General features: G+C 31.4%; 2 protein-coding genes across 3 annotated transcripts in view; one reads left to right on the forward strand and one right to left on the reverse strand.

The window, feature by feature from the left end:
• Positions 1–169: 169 nt before the first annotated feature.
• LOC116770044 (uncharacterized) lies at positions 170–1,648 on the reverse strand. Its single transcript, XM_032661382.2, has 2 exons — positions 1,487–1,648; positions 170–1,359 (listed from the first exon to the last, which is right to left on the reverse strand). Exons 1-2 carry the CDS (start codon positions 1,499–1,501, stop codon positions 637–639), a joined length of 738 nt encoding a protein of 245 aa, XP_032517273.2. The 5' UTR covers positions 1,502–1,648; the 3' UTR covers positions 170–636.
• A 1,960-nt stretch (positions 1,649–3,608) lies between these two features.
• Positions 3,609–23,297, forward strand: part of LOC116769981 (uncharacterized) — a 123,087-nt gene continuing 103,398 nt past the window's right edge. The window contains exons 1-2 of one of the 2 annotated variants that reach the window (XM_032661229.2): positions 3,609–3,708; positions 4,688–4,916. In XM_032661229.2, coding sequence (XP_032517120.1) covers positions 4,688–4,916 — 229 coding nt within the window. In that variant the 5' untranslated portion in view covers positions 3,609–3,708. The remainder of the gene's footprint in view (positions 3,709–4,687; positions 4,917–23,297) is intronic. The other variant, XM_061527633.1, reaches the window with a different exon arrangement.

Below are 23,297 nucleotides of genomic sequence, written 5' to 3' on the forward strand. Positions count from 1 at the left end.
TGTGTAATGTGATGTGCCTTGTATTTTTATTTATATTTTTTACTTTAAGTTTTTGGTACGTACGAATGAAAACGCTACATATACATACTTCTATTTTACAATAACGTATAACGTTTCCTAAAATAGTACACATTTTAAACATATTTATATACTGAAAAAATGTTTTTAGATAAGTGAATATTACTTGCTTCCTAAATTTTATTCAATATAAATACATTTGAATTTAAATAACAAAACAAAAAAAAAGTATGATTAAAAATCATAACGTTTAAATTTCAATAAAATAAAATGACAAGGATTTCTTAAAGTGGCAAAGATTTTAATATCGTATATTTATTTTTTTAGTCAAACCAAAAAAATTGTGTTTAGTTCTACAGAGAGCCTACGATGAGCATTCTGGTAGCTCTGTACAATTTACATTTATACATACCTCTATATTTACAAGCTATGAAATATAAAAGAAAAATAAAAGTATGATATAAAAACTTATTTGACTTAAAAAAGTTACTGAATTTCGAATGAACTCTAGTCTCACTGAGTGATTTGTTCTGATGCGAATTAAACATTCATTACTTTAAAAATGTATAACGATATATAAATCTGAATCTAGATTTAGTCACGAAATAAAAAAAATATTTACTGTAATGGATACATAGCTTCTTTTCTAGCTACGTCTCTACGGGGATGTAAAACTTTCATGTCTCTTAGTTGAAGCATTATTTTTTCAGCGAATGTATCAGAAATAGGAACTATACCGTATTTTGGCATCCAATTGGGTTTTGTTTTTCTCAGAGACGTTATCAAGTAGGGCCGCTTCGAGATCACATGAAATGGAGACATGGTCATGTCAGTTTCCATGGAAGTTTCAGTGGTTGCTTCGGAGACAGTTTCTGTTGCTTCTGTGTTTGTTGTTGTAGATTCGGTTGTTGTAGTTGTTGTTGCAGTTGTAGTTGTTGCGATTGTAGTCGTGGTTGTTCGTTGAGTTTCTTTATGAACCGGTGCAGCTGTTTCCTTTGCCGTCATCGGGTATGGATATGGGAATGGGAGTATGAAATAGTTTTGTGGCATGAGAGGTTGTGGGGTGGACACGCAATTTGGGCACGCATTAAGACAACCGGGTTTCAGATCACCACATTTGGTGCAATCGCAGATATTTTCATCATAGTCATTGTAATCTTTATAATCCTTGTAATTTGCATTTTCTTCTTCATTCCATTTGTTATTTTGTAATATTTGGTCTGGGTATGATTGGTATGGCATATTCTGATACGGATTGTATTGATACCCTTGTTGGACACCATAACTACCGTCGTATTGGGATAATGTTTCTTTTGATAAGTATATTAAAATTATTGCCACCTGATGATCAAATATTAAAGTCAAATTAATTATAATATAATTATTATCTCTTGAGTGAAATTTACCGTACTCTTTATTTCAATTAAATAGAATTTTTAAGTGTATACACGTTTTCTGAATTACTTACAATTTTTTCCTTCATTATTTCAGACGCTAGTTCTAATGGTCAGGTGCGATCGACTCTATTGTTCCATTTAATTTGCTCATTGTTCGGTATGTAAGAAGGCTGTTATGATTTTGTAAATCGAAAATATGGAAAAAACAACATTACATTGTACACAGGTTAAGTAATAGCACACATTTCTTTGTTTTTGTTAAATAACAAATAGACAAACTTGTTAAGAAAAACCAATCAATTAGTTCTCTATACATATTTTGGGTATGTTTTAAAATTAGTACCTAAAGTTAATTAGATTATTTAAAACCGTATAATATTTTGGTAAAAGGAAACAAAATAAAACTAACACTTATAACGTGTTTACTACGCTCATAGACATACATTTCGTAGTAATTGCGTAATGAATATTTAAAATTGTTAAACGATCTGAAATGATCATTGGTGGTTAAATTCATTTTGATCACTTTGTATTGCTTTTTGTTTTCATAAATGAGAGTGTGTTCTAAAGACATCAGTGGCTAGTACATTGTAACGCGGCTGAGGGCCGGAGGGGTAGTCGGGTCATAACCTCGGCCCCGCTTGAAATACATCTAGACATGGAACGTAGCCAGATAATCGAATTATCTGGTTAGAAAAATATATAAATATATATTATGCTAAAGCAGTTATATACTTATAATAAAAAAAAGCTTGAATCGTTTTCCAAACATCCTGTGTCTTCAAAGCAATCGATTTCGAATAGTAACAGAAATGAATTCGTAGACAACGATTTCAAAATAATTTTCTTTGGTTCTAATATACTCCAAATAATATATATGAAAACTGTTTGTCCTGACAGTAAACATAGCCAAGATTAGCGTTGTGCTGCGCAGACGCAGGGCACCGGGTCATGACCTCGCCGCCCAAATTAGCTCTCCCCGCTGCCAAGATGTTATGACATAAAGAAATAATCCAATTGCATTTAAACTTATGTTGGAAGTATAGTCAACAGTTAGTCAAAGATCAATTTCAATGGTAATCATTGAAAAATATGTTAATAAGAATCATCACATTATTCTATAAAAAGATATTGAAAGAATTTTAAATAAATCTAAAAGCAGAAGATAGTAAAAATATTTATTTCATCTCACAAATATAATTGGATTTATCAATAAACCTACAACAATTATGTACAGTTAAGTTAAGCAACGTTTTAGCAGATGTGGATTGTGCGTGGGGTGACAGGTCGCGACCTCACGACTGAATTAGATTCTGACGTACCATTTTAATGCCAGCTGTCATATCTTGTCCATTTTGGTTAACTTTATGAAATGAATATACGATTGGAGTATATATGATATGTCACTTTCAAAAAAAGATAATCAATTTGTAGATTTATGTAATGACTAACTTATTTTTGTCAGGCGCTATAAATTTATATATATATATTTATATAAAGGATACTGCTGTATAACTGAACGGTTACTCAATATACAATATTTAATATTATTAAAAATAATTATAATTAACAATAATATTGATAAAGATTGTTTTTGATACATAACATTGAAATGAGCTACAAATAGTTATCATTTGATAGGTACACTGAAATTTAAGTTAATGCTAAATAGTTTATCTACAAGGAATGTATAAAGTTGGATGATGAAAGACTGCAGTTTTTCTAAACATTGCAACCTATATTTATAACAAATGACCACAGTGTTGTGTTCGATGTATTATCAGCGGGTTTCCTTGAAGTGTTCCGCTTTGTCCGCAAATCACGTTATCACTGTTATCAGCTTATCACAGTCACGACGCTATGACCGGTCGCACGTCTGCCCTTTCATTGTACACTTGCACCATTCACTTTAATACTATTTTTATTAAAAAGAAATGTTACTCAGATATTCGTAATGTGGGACTAATCATGATACATTATATGAAGAATTTGGATGAAATATATCATTTACAATATAGATATTACCGCTTTTTACATAATCCCACCAACCCTGATACCTTCGAAATCCAGTGTAAGCCACCACAGCAGAATACAGAAAGTAGCGTCGGAAGGTTAAGAGCCCCTTATCGTTTGTTATCAGCACACTGTGCCCCATTTGCTCGTTTGACCTGACACGACAGTTATCAGTTGAACGCGCGATAAACCATACCATACCTGTGTTACCTTTACCCGCTGTTTTAATATTTGTGATATTATATTTATTTCTTTCTGTGTTTGTTGTGTTCTCCTAAAGGTAAACATTTTTATATTCCACGCGTAGTTCTATCAGTTTCAGATTTTTATATACTTAGGACTTTGTTCCAAAATCATAGATAATGTCATACATATTGCGTTATTCAAATCATAATTATGGTACAGTATTGTGGGGTTATATGAAAATATAGATATTTCTGCTAAATCACAATACAATCTACATTGAAAAACTATAAGTGACCTTTACAAAGGCGGTCTTTGAGAACAATAGGGGGCGTGTTAAGTTTATATCATTTGAATGGTACGTAACATAAACTAAACGTTTGTTTGTTAGCGCTCTGTGATTGATTGGATACTTGCTACAAATTGACTATCCACTATTTATACAGTAACTATGGAAATATATAAATATATATATCTTCACTCTCGTTAGTTGAAAATATATATAATATTCTATATTATCAACACTTGTACATGTAAATTATTATCCTTAGTTCGCGTTTTCATAGTTAAGATAATCACTGAACTGAACTTTCAAGGTTTTTCAGTCGTAAAATAATATGATATTTGATATCGGCGTTTAAACTGTAAGGTCGGGTTGACTGCACACTATTATAAAGATTTTTACATAAATTATTATTATTTTTAATATTAAAGTTTCTATTCAACTTTGCTACAAAGTGTTGGATGTTGAAACAGTATTTGTATCATGTTAAAAACACTTTAAATTAATGTAAAATGAGATTTGCACAAACAAGAACAGGTCATAGTCACGGACGAATTTATCGTTAGATTATATATGAGTAATCAGATTTATTGCAAACACTTACATGATAAGCAAATACACAAATAGAAATCCTTCAACTACACAAATACCGTCTTCAGAAAAAGGGTTTTAAATAAATTTATTATACAACAATAGTGAAAAATTAATACTGATTTTTTTTTCTGTTTATTTTATTTATCATACATAGCGAGTTATTTCAAATCATCAACATTTTGTATTAATATATTCTAAGATGTCTGAAACAGTGATCAAGAATTGCACCGGCTCGTACATGACAATGACAAGTGAATTGAATATAAAAAGTGAGCTCGGCGATAGCTGCAGGAATGATCAGTCAAACGATAAGAATGATAATGATAAGTGTGGTGTGAAGGAGGAAGATGACGGGAAAATGGTGAACCAGCGGGAGAACAGGCTAACCACAATCATCGACCAGCTGAGATGTCAGAGCAAGTTGAAAGGTGAGATTTTTTCAATACTTTACTGCACTCCAGCTTCTAATATACCAGAAGATTCCTGAATAACCTTGTCTAGTGAATATTGTTTTCAATTATATTAAATAGAATTCTAATACGAAACAAAAAAAACATAAAAGGTTTTTTTTGTTATCTCTAGTTAATAAGATATCGACTATACAGATTAAGGAGTGGAGGTTTAGGGAACCTTTTAAATATAGGAACTGTCACCAAGAATATTTCTAACTATTTAACCTTTATGTTATGGCGATGAGAATATATATAATATAATTACATTATTAGTCATACTTGTTACGTCCTAAAGCATGTTGTTTATAGTGTTAATATCTATTAGGGCGTTGTTAGGTCTATCAATTGATTTTACTTCAATAACTGCAGTGAGGCAAGGCCTAAGGCAATCTCTCATCTTTAATTTGCTGTTCAGTGCCATTCGTATAAAGATTGCTAAAGACATCGTTATAAATGTTGAACCTTACATCTACTAATTAAATACCTACATAAAAATATATGAAAATAGGTTAGGTATAAACTATTCGTTAATCGGCATATAATTTATTTTTAAGTTACCAGTTTTATCGAGTTCAATTTAAATTTAAATTTCGTCTAATTGATGTTAAGGCTGGGCTGGCTACGTTTAAGTGGAGCGTTCTCAGACGCAAAATGTTAAATGACATCAATATTTATTGTTATTTAGTTTAAGTTATCAAATTCAAAGGAAATTCGCTAAAATAATGGTATTGAATGAACTGCTCGTACTTATTAACTGGTGAAATAATTTGTAATTTATATATTTGAACAGAAAATTTCATTAAATGGGTATAACATGATGTAAATGGTGTATTTAATTCAATTGTACTTTACCAAATAGTATAGATTCTGATCGTTATTATATTTATATGTCATATATCTCTTTTTGCAAATCTCATAGGTTTTTAAAACCAAAATGTTGTAAGCCTCAATCACTATAATAACACTGCTTAAAATATTATTGATGTTAAGGTAGGCCTAAAATGCAAGAGATGTATTATGTATTGTAAGACATTAGTTATTTCGACTAGGGGTCTATTATGTTATGATTGTACGTTATTGCTTCGCTACTGGCCAGCCTCCAACGAATTGACTCGACGATCTGGAATAAATGGCCAAAGTCCTTTTAATCCGATAGTATTAGAGGTAACCTAAAGATATTTCTGAAGACTAATACACAACGGACCTATTTGAATACTTCAGATGTATAACCACATCTCGTAACTCCTAAATGACAGAACATTAAAACGGTAAGAGAATATTCTGAATAGTTCGGGGAACGGCAAAACATACATGCAGTTAATAAAAGTTCAGTTACATTTGTCGCGGGTTAAGCACAGACAAAGGTTAAGCAAACTAATTCAGCGAACGTCGCGATATGCCGATAGCCTATCTGCCATCAAGCTATTGTTGTTGGCTCATTGTGACCGCTAATTGCGCGCGCGCACCCGACGCGTGCCTTTGTCTTGCTAATCTTGAGATTGTATGTCCGTCTGTTGATTAATTTCTATTGCATTGGCAGTAGCTTTAATAGTATACGAAATGGTTTAAGCGAAATAAAAATTTAATTTTAAATGAAAAGCCACCTAAGAATTCTCTTTAATATTTTCACATTCTATTGTTAATACTGCAGCTGTGATTTCGGTAATGTTTTGACAAATTCCAGTCTAAATAGTGAGTGATACGCTTACAACTCTTTCGTGAAATAACATCAGTAAAGCCAGGATAAACATCAAGTTACATTTATCCAACGCGATTTACATGAGATAGTATCAATAAAGGTTGCGTTGTTTGTGCTACGCTTGGAAATCCGTTTTCTATTACTGAGATTTATGTGCTTTTGTAATTATACACGAATTATTAGTTAGATTGCTCCGGTAGTATCTTCATTGTTTCTTCGATAAACTAATTATAAATACATTCTATGTTTAGGAAACTTCCACTGATGGGCTCACTCCCAAGCTATTATCGTAAATTAATTGTCTATTAGTTACTATTAAGGTGACATATTCAATCGATGGAAGGCTGCTTTAAAAGAACACAAAATTCAGCTTAAGAAAAGGGAACAAAAATAAAGAGTTTTTTAGCTTGACTTATTTAAATCCAGCAGCGATCTTAATTACGAACGAAAGGGTCACTCGGCTTGATTGAACATTCATATGTTAAAAATCACTTTTATCATTTCCCCAATTAGCAGATAAAGGAGGCATTTAGCTAATGAATTAATAAATCACCGGCTCGCACCAACTTCCGGCTCGATAGCTTTTAATCAGTGCGTGCAATTTATACAGGCTTCACTTAGGGACGGATGAGATTCATTGCTATTACAGGATTTAAGACGTCGAGGCTGGTGATTATTCCCTTTTATACTTACTAAGACTCACCTGCTCCCAGTAACTGGCTTCGAAGCGTTATTAATGCTTACAATAAAGGATTATGTTGTATTAATTTAAAAAAATTGAATACATCCAACACTGATGCGATATGTAAATCGATACCATCAAAAACATATCAGTTTCAACCATAACTAGAATCTAAGTTAAAAATGTGATTTTAATAATGAATGTATTGTAAATTCAATCATGTTCGCTTGTGTTAAAGATGTATTTGCAATTAAACTGACGCTGTCACTTAATGTTTGCAGTGTCGTGAACAAGCGCATTGATCTATAGATATTCGTTCATGAAGCAATCGGTGAGGTGTAATGGAATCAAAGATTAAAAATGTCATTATTATATTACAGCCTAACATCGAGATAACTAACCCTTTATATTGACGTGTTTAAAATATACTTATTTCAGATATTGGTATTGTAAACCTATTTATTTGTTTTATATATCAAAATCAAACATGCTGACCATGTGAACCCATACTATGCACGTAATAATTTTAACGTAGATTTATAAACAAAAAACTGTAAACGCTGCGTTTGTGGTGTTTCAATGCAAACTTGTGGTATGTAAAGTACAGGTCCTCTTATCTGTGGTAACATACCGCGACAAGTAACAAAATTGTAATGACTTCTATCATCAATGACCTCATCACCGCTACCTTGAACACAGATGTATGTATGTATGTTATTTTTTTCCGTTTTTTTTTTTATTAAAAACTCTATATTTTCAAGACAATAATTATAACAAATTACTTTTAGATAGATTTTGTAAATACACCACGAGAATAAGTGAATTTAAATTATTACATAAATTCCAATAATAGTGAGTCAGTAATATTGTAATAAAAAATTGACATAGATGAAGTTCATATACACGATCTAGAAAATGTCCAACTTATTTGTGAAACCGAAGATAGGATTTTTTCGCAAAACCAATTATATGCAACAGGAACATTGGTCAAAATATTATTCTAGTTAAGAAAATATATAAATTAATATTATATCGAAGGTTAAGCATAAAATAACTGCCAAAGTCGATACTTAAAATATTCCAGTAATATTACCTATACCTTTTCGATTGAAATCTTAATACATGCTTTGGTTCCGCGATTCGTTTTAGTCTCGAAATTAATTTAAAGTTGACGTCGTTTCGACATGAATGTACCTTTGGGAAGACAAGGAAAAATGAACAATATTTAAAATATTATAGATGTGTTAATTAGTTGGTGTTATATGTACCTTATTAAGTAAATAGTGGACAGTCTGTGATGCTGTTTGTATAACCAGACTGCTCTATGGTGAGTCGCGTGCGCACGAGCCGTTAGCTTCATTCGATATTTATAATGATCTATACTACCCTCATTTCTATTTCACCTTGCTCCGGTTACACAGACGTTTTGTTATCGCTTTTATAGAATTTTGAATTTATTTATTATTATCTTTACATTTACTTATAGAATACGCAAACGTATTACGTGTGACAATTTTTTTTTTACCTAGTTTTTAACATGATTTTTTTTTTATTTAATCATGCAGAATTGTTTCAAAGCGTGGAATAAAAAAAATATGATCGTCTCTCTTTGTTTGTAGTTGAAAAAATATATAAATAAAAAAAAACTATAACTTAAATCACAGAGAAACCAAGCGGTTCTGTAATGCATACTGCAATTCACGATTCCAGTAACCTGCAACCGACAAACATTATCTGTTATAATTAACATTAATAAACTTATAATGAAAGGGTTTTATTTTAGATAGCGTTACAGCTGTTTTACGATTTGAGAAAGCGTCCGTAAAACTTAATTAATAGCTAGCACGCGTATTCCTTTGAACATTATAAGTTGCGGGTCTAATTATTCATGTATTGTTGGCCATCAGATTCTTATCCGTCTCACACTTCATATTTTATTAGTTTTATTTATAAACGCAGTGGCCGTTAGGTGCTCCGGTTTAAGTTATGGCCGAACCATTTATAAAGACGTCTACATCAAATTAATTTAAATATAAATCTTAAATTTAGGTTTAATGTGTTACATAGTAATTCTATTGTAATCGTGGAGAGCGTGACCGTGCCATAATTAGCCATATCGTCTCATCAAACAGCGGGTGAAATGGAATCACACAATGGTTTGATGCTAACTTATCTGCACTTTGTTCAGCGCTGCCCCTCATACTGACTATCAATGGTTTCTTTGTAAAGAAGTTGTGGCGTAGCGTGTAATGTTGAGTTTGAGTTATGTGCTGTATAAGAGAGGCTTTGCTACAGTTTGTATAGCTTACAAACACTACGTGTTTAGAAATTACTTTGTTTTTGGTATTTTTTTTACGTTTATCCTGTATATCTGCTGTATATGTCATTCGTTCAATGGTGTTTAGAGTAATTAAAGACCGAAAGTTAAAAAATATCTTCGAGAATACATGAACTTATTTCTTTAGACTTATTATTAAATTGCGTCAATGCATCGCTAGAGATTTCAGATGAACTCGTCTGGCGTATAGAAATACGATGAAGAGATAAAAAATATATATGATTAGTGTTTAATTATGCTGTGGTCGTTATGTTCAGTAGGTGCGTATTGGCCATTCTTGTACGATGAGCTGGATACGCGGTCATGTGTATCACACTTTTTACCTAAACACATTTCCGCATTGCAGATGCTTTCTAAGATTTAAATATTTAACCAGTGCATATTATTGCATTTTATGACTAATAAATTATTATAAGGAAAACTAGACGGTGTAAAATTTAAGAACTTTTAAATTATCAGAAGGTTATCCGTAACAAAATATTGCGTTGAAATTCAGGGTTGACTTTTATTGGAAGGTACTGGTTTACGTGATGAGAATAGAAGTTTTTTAGTTTTCTAAAACATTAGTAACACAAACATAATATTTAATATTAGTAGCTTGCGGAGACCTGTGACATCTCGATGTTCTCGCATTACAAGACAATATTACCTACTATTTTTAGTCTGAATTTATATATACAAGTATATTCCTGTTAGATTTTAATAAAATCAATTAATTAAATTTTGTATAGTAACTAATATCCGTATAATTATTATGAATAAAGTACTTAAAGTATTTACTAATTAATCCTTCTAAGATATTTAAAATATTTATATATATGTACATGCTTGTGTGTTTGTCACTGAACTAAGCGGCTGGACCGAAATAATGAATTTTTTTGTACGCATTTGTGTGGCGCCCGCGACGGTTTAGATTCACAAATCAGGTCGGCAGATAGCGCTGCACTCGGTAGGCATCTAGGTTGTTTAAAATTAAAAGCTGCAACGTAAGTTACTATAGGTATTGTTTTAGCACATTTGTACATTTCTATCTGATCGCAAGTCTGATGTTCACACGACGGAGTCGCAGCCAAATCTAGTATGTGTCTATTTTTAATCAAACTTATATTGAACGCTGACGTAATGATTTTGTGAATGAATTTCAGTTTATCTTTCTTTAATACCTATATATAAAAATCCTAAACTCTTCACAAAATTGTCTTCACAACCATAGTCTTAATGACAGTGGCCGTTTGTCTCGGCACTTGAAATATAATTAAATAATATGATAAAGTTTTATATAGACGTGAAAACGGAATTGCAACACAGATTATAAAGGTCCTCGTGTTATAAATGTTTAATATTAGAGAGCAATCTGTTTCATACAGCATTTTACTAGCGAATAAGACCGTGGGTTTACATCACTCGCTGAATCCGAACGTAAAGTTTTAATTACATTCTAATCATATTAAAAAGCAACAAAAATATACTTAGGTAATACAGATAAAAATTATTATGTATTACGTTATAGAACGATTTTAATGTGTAGACTGACTCGTGATGTCTAATTAAGATTTGTATTTCGTAATTCACGATCATGTAACATTTGATATGAACACAAAGATAATATAGTTATATTGAATGTATGCCAGTACAATGTGAGTGTCATCAGAACAGCTACCGGTCCACACGGTTAATATTTTAACCGGCCGGTCTTCATTGGTGGACTTGACATTAGTGATGTCACTAAATCGAGAACAAAATTAATTTAAATAGTGTACTATAGTTCATATATATGTAAGTATATATCGATATAATGATTTAGTTTTCTATCAATCATTCGATAACGCTTCCAACTTTTAATTAATGACTAATTAGCAGAGAATAACGGTGTTATAGCAAGTACTATTTATATTTGTGTAGTGTGTAGCGTAATAACTCACGTTTTTTTTCCAAACGAAGAGAAACGAAAGAAAATAAAAATGCTCCAGATCCAACAAGTCGCATCCAGCCGCTGATGAATGCTTCTTCTTTTCAATTAGACGTTTTGTAATAGTTATAAATCAATTACTGTATACATTATTTATTAACGCTGTTCCCATCACTAGATCTAGTAAGAGGCGTGCTCCGGTTGCTCTCATTAATCTTTCATTTCTACGTTATATTATTAGAGGGACTGGTTCGCACGGATGCTGAGGGGAGGCGGGGTTGAGGAGGCTGCGGGGTGAGGGGGCAGGGGAGGGGGGGCAGGACGTGAACCCCGTTGAACCCTCGGTAGCACCTGCCGCGTCCGCTGAGCGATTTGCTTCTATGAAACTAGCCTATTACAAGCAACTTTGTTCCTAGATCTGTTACATACAAGGAAATCATTTATCTGTATACATAGTTATTATGCAGGTTTTATCTATTAAAGTTTAATTGTTTTTAACTCTCACTCAATTGCCTGCTATAATTATTTTCTAATAACAGTTCTTTAGAATATAAATCAAGTAATAATTTTGGTACATTATTTATACTGTTTTTGATTATTTCTTATTCTTTTACCATATGTATTTGGCAACAAATAGTAACGAGACAAGTTAAAAGTATTTTTACGTAACAATTTAATTACTTAACAATGTAGGATGCTATGTAAAGCGAACTTGTGTTCTCAAAGGATTGTAAATCATGGTGTTACTATTATCAGTTTGATTTACACCGGCTCCAGCTTCAGCCTCTATTGTTGACTGCTCGTTATAATCACTCAGCTACGGTGGATATCATTTGAAGGAAATTTTTCATTTATATTCATTATATATATAATGCCATATTTTTCAATAAACGTCTTTAGATGATTTCTCATTGATCTAAGATATGAACGTTCAAATAAAAACATATTCGTTTTTGGCTGGAATGAACTTTGATTTTTTTTTTCAAAGCGATTACATACTTATTAATCACATTCGTTTGTTTGTTTATAGGCAAATAATATTAAAAATTCTGTAAATTAAGTTGTTTCATTCAATCAAATCATCTACTTATCTTAAATATTGGATTGCTGTAAATAACGTAGATATATTTGTATATTTTCCTAGTTGAAAATCTACATTTCCGTATAACCCATTGCTAACCGACTGGTGTGTTGAATCGTCTACCAATTACCGGGTGTGAAGGGTGCGCTGATAATTGAATGTATATTTTATAGCTGCAGACATCGGAAACATACCATTATACATCTCGTATTATGACGTTTGCTTACATTTTTTACATGATTTGTTCAAAGAGTTAGCTCTGGCTAGTATCGTTTTTAGAAAATCATAGAGATCATTTTTATATCTTAAGTGCCTATGATTGCAATTTTTTTATGCTATAGCTTCTTTGGCACTGGAAGCGTTGAATATACTGCCAATGTCAACGTTTTTATTTGGGACGAATTATAATATTGAGTACTGTGATAAGAAAACACGAAGGAGTTTTTTCTAATTTAATAAAGTAACATATATGTAATTATTTCCAGTTTGTTAAAGATGATTGCTATTAATTATAAATAAGTGATATATATATTGAGTAATATTTTTGAAATTTGACAGGTTGACAAGTTTATTGTCAACAAAAGTTGACAGTGAAGTTCTGTGCACAGACGCTAACAAAAATAGTATCCAGTACCGCTATACAGGCTGTGAGTGTGAGCTACACTTATTCGACAATAATTAAATTTGCAATATAATTAATCCGATGCTCTATTAAAATCCATCCAGCTCGATAATGTTTTTTGTTAAACGGACGGAATACAGATATGCAATTATATGAATAAAAAGTTTCAACTCACTTGATATAAAATCAGGCAAGCATTAAGCGGTACAATACATGAGAAACGCTACTTATTATTAAATAGAAGCCTTTTAAATTGATGCCTTTTTCCTGTTTATTTGTAACAATATTTTTGATACAAAATTATACAGTGTCACTATCAGTGGCAAACAGATTTTTTTTATTTAATATTTTTCATTTTGTCCAGAAACAGATTGTTTGTGGTTATTCTACATATTTTATTAATGTATTTATTTTGTTACATTTTGTGATGGAAGTAATGAGTGACGTAGATTGCAGGTACGTGAGTGACGTCAAGTACTAGTGTAAAGTAAATATTAAGAAAATATATTTATAAGTCAATTATATTTAAATGAAAGGAACAGATTATAATTTGACTAGGGTGGTTTATGTTTTAAGAAATCGGTTTAGTGCTGACTATTTTATGACTAAGTTGAAAACATTATTTATCTTTCTTTAGTATTTTTTCTTTACTTGTTTCGTTTTGATAATTTAATTTTCTTGTTGACTCGAGCTATAATTATAAGATTTTCTTTAATATCAATATTAGATTTAATATTAAAATTAAGTAAATTAAATTATAATTTTTCAGTATAAATATTATTATAGAATATTTGTGCGATGAAGTCCAGACCGGACATATTTTTATATTCGCGAATTTTAAAGCTCGTTGTGATAATAGAGCTTACGGTTCCTTGGGAAATCAACATCCCCAAAGACCATGCCATCAAGGTCAACAAGTATTACGAGCTCACTAACGAACTCACTAAGAATAAGTTCGTCGTAAATTTGTACGCGGTAGAAGTAGGAGCGAGAAGTATTACAACCAAATTTCTCTACAACCTTTCAAATTTGGTTAGGTAGAGAGAGGAGCTTGGACAGTGGAGGTGAGCGTTTAACGTGCGTTAGAAAGCTCCCCTTAAACCTACACCTGGGTCGCAAGTCCCAGGTACTGTTGAAGCTCCTCTCCCTGGAACGCAGTAGACCCGGCACCCCCACAGTGAATCCACGGAATGCTGAGAGGTTTCGTCTCTTTAACATGTTACGTACGTGTTACATATTATAAAATTATAATCGCCGGGGCAACATCGTTGTATGGATAAAATATCATACAACGAGTGACGCCGCTGACTCCGCGGAGTCGAACACCAAGCAGTGTGAACCAGAAGATTCCTGATACCAAACAAGCTATGGAATGGGATTGCTATCCTAACATCCGGGCAATCATGTAGTCTTAGGAATAGGTTATAAGTTTTAATATGTAATTTTTATTATAATATACATATAAGGAAGTTTCATAGTTTTACTAGAACCTCCGGTTGCCACCCTGTATAATTAACAATTCAGTTATGTTTAATAACATATAAATGTCGTATAAAAACATTTTAATTTAATTAAAACGTTTAAAAGTAAATTTTTATAGCTTCCATTACTTAAAATGTCCAAGTTGCATAAAATGAACCATGTAGGCGCAAGCAGGAGACCATAATGGTAACCAACAAAAACTCATAACTCGATACTATATCACTGTAATGGCTTATATTTATTTATATTTACGCTAAATTGTTATTTATTGTGCAAGCCTTAAAGAATATAATAGTACATCATGAAATGTTAGATAGAGTATACACTGGAATGTTGTAAAAAGTTACATGAATGTGAATTTTTGATGAATAAGTAATAATTTTGTTAGAAACGATGCGAAATAACATCAAAACCTCAAAATACATATTTTTATCATGATTTTGTAGGAGACGATTTATGTGTAAATGTTTATAAATGCTTGCGCGTTAGTCGTAATATATTTGAAGTAAATATTTCCGTGTATAATAATTTACGTTACGTCCAAGTTATGTGAGGTTACGTTACGTGTTACGGTGCAGTGTGCACGGGTCGTTTGTCGCGTGCCGGTCGTGTGCCTCGTCAATTACACTTCTTCAACTCAACAGCTATCTCATTAGAGATTGTGAGCGTCCGAGTGTAACTTTCAGCTCGGGTGATGATTATATTTTTTAAATTAACTATCCATCATCATCATCGTCTCTTCATCAATCGAGTTTATCAGTTTGGTATATATTTTTTTCGTACCTGTTACCGAAATGTATTGCAGCCCTTACAATTATTGCGTTTAGTAAAGCATTAATTAACTTTCTAATCAACAAAAGTTTTCTTGTATTTAAGTTATTTTTTGCTAAAAACAATGACATTTGTATTAATTTTTAAGTAAGTAGCAAAGAAAATCATTTTTAATAAAATTATAATCTTGATTCTTTATAAGTCACATTTTTTATAATCATAAAGTATTATTAATAAATTATTAGGTCTTCATTAAGTACGTAACATGATTATGACTAGTTATTTATCATAAATGCTCTATTATTAAGAAAAAAATGAATTAATCGTGACATGTAAAAAAAAATCGAATATTTTTATTTAAAGTACATAACAAAAATGTATTATTACCAAGGAAGTGGTTTTGAAAAATAGCGGTTTGAAATATATTTTAAATAAAAAACAACAAAGGAACAATAAAATGATCTTGTTTGGTTGTTTGAATGCGTTGACGAGCGTGTGTCCATCGAGCCATACAAGTAAGTGGCACGGGCGTTTCCTGGCGCAAGCAACACTAATATTCGATAATGTTTACGTTGCAACTAAACGTTTTATGAAACATTTTAAATGTAAGAAAAATAATATGAATATTTCATTTTTAAAAAAAGAATATATTACTGTTCTATTTATAATGTTATAAATATAGTGAAATTATGATCATTATCTTTCAAGGATGCTGTTTGCTTGGTATCCTAACTTTATCTCATCTTTCATCAAATCCACAAGGATATCTGAAATAATAAATAGCTGATGCGTGTCTTAATATAAATATCGAAAAACCTATGTAATAAATATCATTAGTAATTTGTTTTAATAAGGCTTCTAAGGACAAACTTTACAAGTAGTATTTGATAGAAAATGGTCTAATCAAACATTTAAATGAAAAATGATCTTAGATAGAAGCTAAGGTTTTTTTATTTTAAAGTAAATTGTTAAAAACCAAAACTGTGTATAAGTATATAAAGATGTGTATTACATTATTATCTATATAATAAACAAGAAAGTGTCAGTTACACTATTTATATTTTGTGCACGTGATTTGGCTGAAACTTGATTAAATATCAATTTAAAAATGTTTTTCTTTCCGAGTCTATTTCTGAAGTTTACACGGACGAAGTCGCGAGCGAAAGTAAGTATTCTTATATATAAATTCCAATGATGTATGTACAATTTTACATAAAAATATAAAACGGACGCATTAAAATAGTTACATGTTTGTAGATTTTCTTCAGATACTTTTATCAACTTAAATTCACGTTTACTACAACTACAATAATATTTATCAGATATAAAAATATATGTATATATGTCAAATAAGAACGTGCAAATAATACAACATAAAAGTTAATATAGCCCAATGGTATTATAATGTCTAGGAAAGTCATAAATACGAGTCATGATACACATAAAGACAGCATTAGAACGTAATATGCTGTAATATATCACTATTTCATCTGGACTACACACGTCAGTATAGGCAATTTTCTTTCACCGTTTATTTTCAATGACGAGCTGTTACGAGCTATATGTATGAAGCTGTATGAATCTTAACGGGATTTTTATTTAGAAAAATTATATTATTATAAAATTTTATAAAAAAAATTATGTTTAAAATAGTAGGTGCTTTTATATCAAAAACCAAGCTGCCGCGAGCTGTCTGTTTGTTTTATTCTATATAAGCTGTCTAGTAATGAGCTACTTATATGATCCGTTAAGCTTACTTATTAATGAAGCAGTCTCCGGAACGCCAGCCGTGGTAATGACCGATCAACAAAAACATATCATTCGGCATTCCATATTAAATACATTAAATACTGTACTTGAGCCTAATTTATTAACATCAGGAATTTCTGAATTGTGTAAAGCAACAAATCTGCATAACTAACGTAATTAATTACTGACAGTTATAAAGGTCGGTCTACACAATCTGGATTCGTTATATTAAGCGTGTTTACACTATCCGATGTAATGGAAGTCCTGGTGCAGTGGTGATTTAATAAACGTTTCTAGTCTACTGACGACCACTTTGCGTAAACGTACTCCTTTGTTACAATTACTTGGATAATTTGCGTTCCCATACATCACCGGAACACCATGTGTATCTAATTGTATTTCAAATCACATTATATATTTTATCCTGCAATATGTTCGTGTTTCTATATTGTCAATTAAATATTTTAAGACTTTCAACCGACTAAGCTATCTATATATTAACTTGACTAAAGTTCGTCTAGATTTACAAATATCCTTTGTTCATTTAATATATAATATAAATCGTTTAATAAATGTAACGTGTCGATGCCATTGGAATTGACACTGCGTGAGAATACAGGCCCGTCCGGTTTTCACAGCAACAAGAGCATTCTGTTTGTTTGCGAATGTGCGGTAAACATCGCGACAATCTCCCGACTGTTTATGAAATCCAGCTGTGTCGGAGGCTATGACAACAAATATACTGACATGACAGGAATTGTTGCAGCATTCCGTGAGATAAGCGACCATTATCAAATTGATACTATTATCCTGTATAAAAATTCCTATCTATTTTATATATTTGCAATGATATAATTATAATGAATATTTTAAATATAAATTCATATGAATAGTGTTATATGTAGTAATTATTTAATAGATTGTAAAGAAAAAAAAAATCAGTGCATTATTAATTCAATCCGTAGGTAAGTTGGCCTCGTAGAAGACATCTATACAGTTCACTCTAGTATCTACGTAATATATATTCAGATTTCTTATGAAATTAATATCACGCACTAATTTCATAGATCACAAACCCCGCAGGTAATTATATAAAAGAACGGTAAACTACCAATTTTGACGAAAATTGACCGTAACTAGACACCGTAATACACTCATCCAATTAGACATATTGTGCCATATAACGTCTTCAACACGACTCCGAATAAACCTGTTACTTAGTTTGATTACTTCGTGCTTTATGGTTGCATGGTGGCGCGTTCTCCCATGACCGGCCCACTCCTCGGTTGGGCCATGTGAATACTTAATACAGCTAAATTAGCCTGAGAAATGACGTCCAGTCAACAAGCTTGCCAGTATTTATTAAAAACTATAACATTATGCAAATTAAACCTTTGTGTGATAAACGACAATCCCATCTGTTACGTCGTTATATATAGAACAAACTAGAAAAAATGGTTTAAAGAAATTATGGCTTATAAGAACTTATTGGTTAAAAATAATATTAATACGTGAAAAAAATAACTTTTATCTTTTAAAAAATTTTATCCTTTTCAGAAAAAAATGCCTTGGAATTTAACACCGTCTTAATGTATACGGAGAAGTTTAAAATAGCTCTTTTAAATATAAAGAGTATAATAGATATGTTAAATTATTTACACAGCTACTATGATTTTGACACACACACACACACGCACATTCATTTGTAAGAATCTTCAATGTGTGTGTTGTCACTAAATGTCAGATATCATATTTTCATACTGATATTGTATTTGAAATTATCAATTAATTACGTTCAAGTTTCGACCGTTGGACAATATTTCATGAAGTGAATATGAGCAAGGATTTGCCTTAGTTTTCGTCCATAGTAATATTACTATGTATTAAACTGAGATATTTTTGTATTCCACAAAAGAAGTATTTCAGAATTCAGTGCTATTTACTTCATAATAAATATTATACTGTATTTACATACGAGGGTACTTTGAAATTAATTACATATAAGTTATCATTATCTGCAAGAATATTTTTTCACAATTTCAATAATTTGATATCTAAAGTTTGCAAACTGTATTACTTTTCCTTAAATATTTCAATAATATAGTTACTTGAATTCATTCACACATAGTTATATAAAATAAGGAATGGAACACATTTTAATAATTTTAAACAATAACTCAAAGTCACAGTGAGATGTTAGTTGATATTTAGGATCAATAAAGATACATTATTATATCATCATAGTAACATTAGATCACTAACTTCGATCATGGTTGCGTAACCACTGATATCATGATATGGCTTATAATATAAATTCTATTGAAATAATGTTTCATATATTTAAATGTAACGAAAAATTCGTCAGCTGGCCCCGGACTCGAAACTGCGTTTTCCAAGTTAATTCTTTCAAAGCGCTCTTATAGATGAGCTATAGTGATCTGACTACAGTTAGATGAATTAAATAAAAGTCCCATTACTATTAATCATCCCATTCGAAGTTTGTCCTTAAAATTGAACTCAATGTTATAAAATATTTATAATAGTTTTTTTTGGGAAACTTTATTTAGTATTTAATATGGTAGTAGCGTAATCATGGCTATGTATTAAAAGAAGATAAAAAATATTTCTTAAGACCAAAGAGATAGTACTAGGTTTTTAGTCGTTTGCCTTTCAATGTTCATATCATATCTAAATTCTGCTCCTGTTCAGTATCTTATCGACTCAAAAGCAATGTGGGTAAAGGAATATGTTAACGACCTTTGGATTGTATGCAGTTTTTCAATAGTAATTTATAAAATAACGTTTCATTGACAGCGTGAATGATACTATATCATCAAGTTCCTTCCTAATAACAACCTACACATGACCCCCATATACCACGGGGTCTGATGCCGTGCTGTAATTACCCTTACATTGTCCCCTAAGAATGTTGCGACCGTGGCGTTAAATTACCGGCCACATTACAGATTACAGGGCTACCAACTTACACGCTATACTTTGATGACCTAAGGTTACGTCAAACATGTCATGTTTATAGTCAATAGTATAGTATTGTATAAATATATTTTCCACTAGCTGCGCCCGCGACTTCTTCTTCGCTGAATATTGTTTTATTTATATTTATAAATATAGATAAAATACCTTATATTAATGTACCGTAAGTTACTTCTTATCATATGAGCAATGCACCAGTGAAAATTCCGTCAGTATAGGTCCAGCCATTTAGAAATTACTCGGGAAAAATAGGCAGACAAAAGTGAACAACGGTGTTTTTAATGCCACAAAGACACACAGTAATTTAATTTATTTGCAAAGATATAATTGTATTATTCATTATATAAATAGTTGGTATTCAATAACCTCCATTTAATTCTAGGATAACTAAATTACAACTTACAAAGAATCTAAGCGAGTGAAACTGACATATTGACTTCTGTGCGAGTAGCGGGAAATTAGATCATAAAAAACGGAACGGAAACACCCATCACTATGGCGAGCCCCGAGCCGTACAAGACTATAATTATTAGCCTCACCGGATACCTAGCAAAAAGCTGAACACGCTGTATATGTATAACACGACAAGTTCAAACATTCTGAACATTATCATCACCTGCGATATTAACGCTTACGACAACATGAATAAGATTTAAAATCCCGCCGTGGACGTCGGAAGAAAGTACGCTTCCATAGCCGACCGACTAATAACTGGCACGAGCCAAACATTAATATGATGGGAGAAAAACACGATCGCTGCTCTATGATCATTAAGCTGAATGTAGATACGTTTTATTATTTATATTATGATTATTGTTAATATTTTTATCTCCGGCAGTAGTATGAATTATATTTTATTGCGAATTGTGAGAGATATATTTTTTCCATGTTATATTTGGACTCTTAGAAACATAATATTTGTGCGTATTAAGTTGTGTTGCAAGTATATGTCCCATAATTTAATTCCACGTAGCCGTTTAATTTATATATAGATAAAATTTTAAATTAAAAGAAAAAGATGCATTATTTTACAATTTTATTCGTTATGTAGAAAATGGAAAGTATTTGAAAGAGGTTTTATATCGATTCAGTCACATTTCAATACAGCCTACAGATGGCAGCTATGATTGCTATCTTTTTATGTATTAAACATGAAAATCGAACGCAAAAACATATCACAGCCTCCAGACAACACTGGGTGGTGAGGAGACAAGTTTTTATATGATTTCCATGTTGTCTTCGATCATCAGATATTCAAACAAGTCGGAACGGAGCTACAAATCATCGATTAATCGTGAATTAATTTTAAATCATCAAGCACTACACACGATGTTGGTCTGGTGTCGTTCGTATGCGGTTCTAATAAAATTCATATGTTATTAAATTTACTATGCATTGCCGAACTTTCTTCTGATTATTTCAAGTTCAATATCATATTTGACATTTAGTGACAAAGCACCCATTGAGAAATCTTCACGGATTGACATATATGTGTGTGTATCAAAGTCATGGTAGTGTGTGTAATGTTACTTGTAAACAAATTAATATATTTAATATATATTAAAAGTTAAATTCCGCGTTTCGTTAATAATATATTATGATTGTGCTTCCATTCATGGGGTAGCAATTTTGTTATATATGTACATTTATATATACATATAATAGTTACATGATTTATGTTCTATCAGCTCATTGGTTTACAGAACTATGGTAATTAAAGTTTAAATCATATATCGTAATTAAAATGTACGACTATAAAGCGTTTCGATCGAGTCGAGTGTGCACAACACTCTGCACTGCTAATGGCAAGAGCAAACGATAAATATTCATCGCGGCAAAAACAAGGTGCGCACGCGCCGACGACGCAACGCGCTTTCATATACAGGAACAGCTAACGGTAGATGTGCTGTATTACTATTGCATTGTTATAATATTATTTAAATAAAAGGTTAAAGAAAGAAAAAGAAAGAGATACAAGATTACCTTTTTATTTTTTCTTTTCTCATATTACTTTTTATACTGATTATAATATGATTCTATGTGGCTATTGCTGAATTCATTTCACTATCAAATCTCTTAAAATTATTAATTAGGTATATTTTTTAAATTATTTGAAGAACTTACATAATTTATATTAATACTTTCATATATACATTGTCAATATAAATATTTTTAAGGTATGCAATATTGTAAGCTCTAGACTTATTAGTAGCTCTGCGTACAGCGCTCGATCTCGGGTCAGCTTAGAAAAACTTATGAGGCCGACTTGCGTGTTCTGGATTGCTGCTCTTTATATTTATATGTGTGTGTTTGTGTCCACACATTTACACACACGGATACAAATGAAAAGTTTTCAAGATAAGTGTTTATTAGATTTATTGTACTTTATATAAAAAATTTTGAACACGTGTTACGGTTATGCGATTCTAGATTGTTTTATTTTTTAATTTAAATAGCAAAGATGTATAAAAGCTGTTGTTTATAAAACCTTGGGCTATTTTTAAAAACTTATAATTTATATACAATTTTCTGTCAATAATAGAATTAATAAAAAAAAAATACAGAAAATAATATGTAAGTTTTATACATTTTAAATGCCAACGAACTGGCTATCAATGAATATTGAACCCATACTCATACGAAAACACCTAATCTATTCAAGTGGCTAGCCGTAGGGGTCGCGACATGAGCGACAAGGATAAAAATATATTTACAACAAATGATAGAAAAGGGCAGCATTACTACCGATGCTGGGGTCAGAAGGCGGCCGATATGTCATAACCTGTTGGAAAGAAACAGTCTTATATAGAAATGTATTAGTGCGTAAGAGATAAATAACAATGACGTGAAGGGTTAAATGTCAAGCAAAGTGTCGCGGTCTGTGCGAGGAAGATGGAGTTATGTTTTTATTATTTGAAAGTGAAGGACGGTTGTTCGGAGGTCAAAAAACGTGTGTCGGCAACCCTGAACCTCTGGTGTCGAGCCGTGGGCCGTACTCTAACATATAAGAGGGAAAATTAAATATTTAAA

Source organism: Danaus plexippus, assembly GCF_018135715.1.
Source record: "Danaus plexippus chromosome 13 unlocalized genomic scaffold, MEX_DaPlex mxdp_15, whole genome shotgun sequence".
In the NCBI taxonomy this organism is placed as follows: Eukaryota; Metazoa; Arthropoda; class Insecta; order Lepidoptera; family Nymphalidae; genus Danaus; species Danaus plexippus.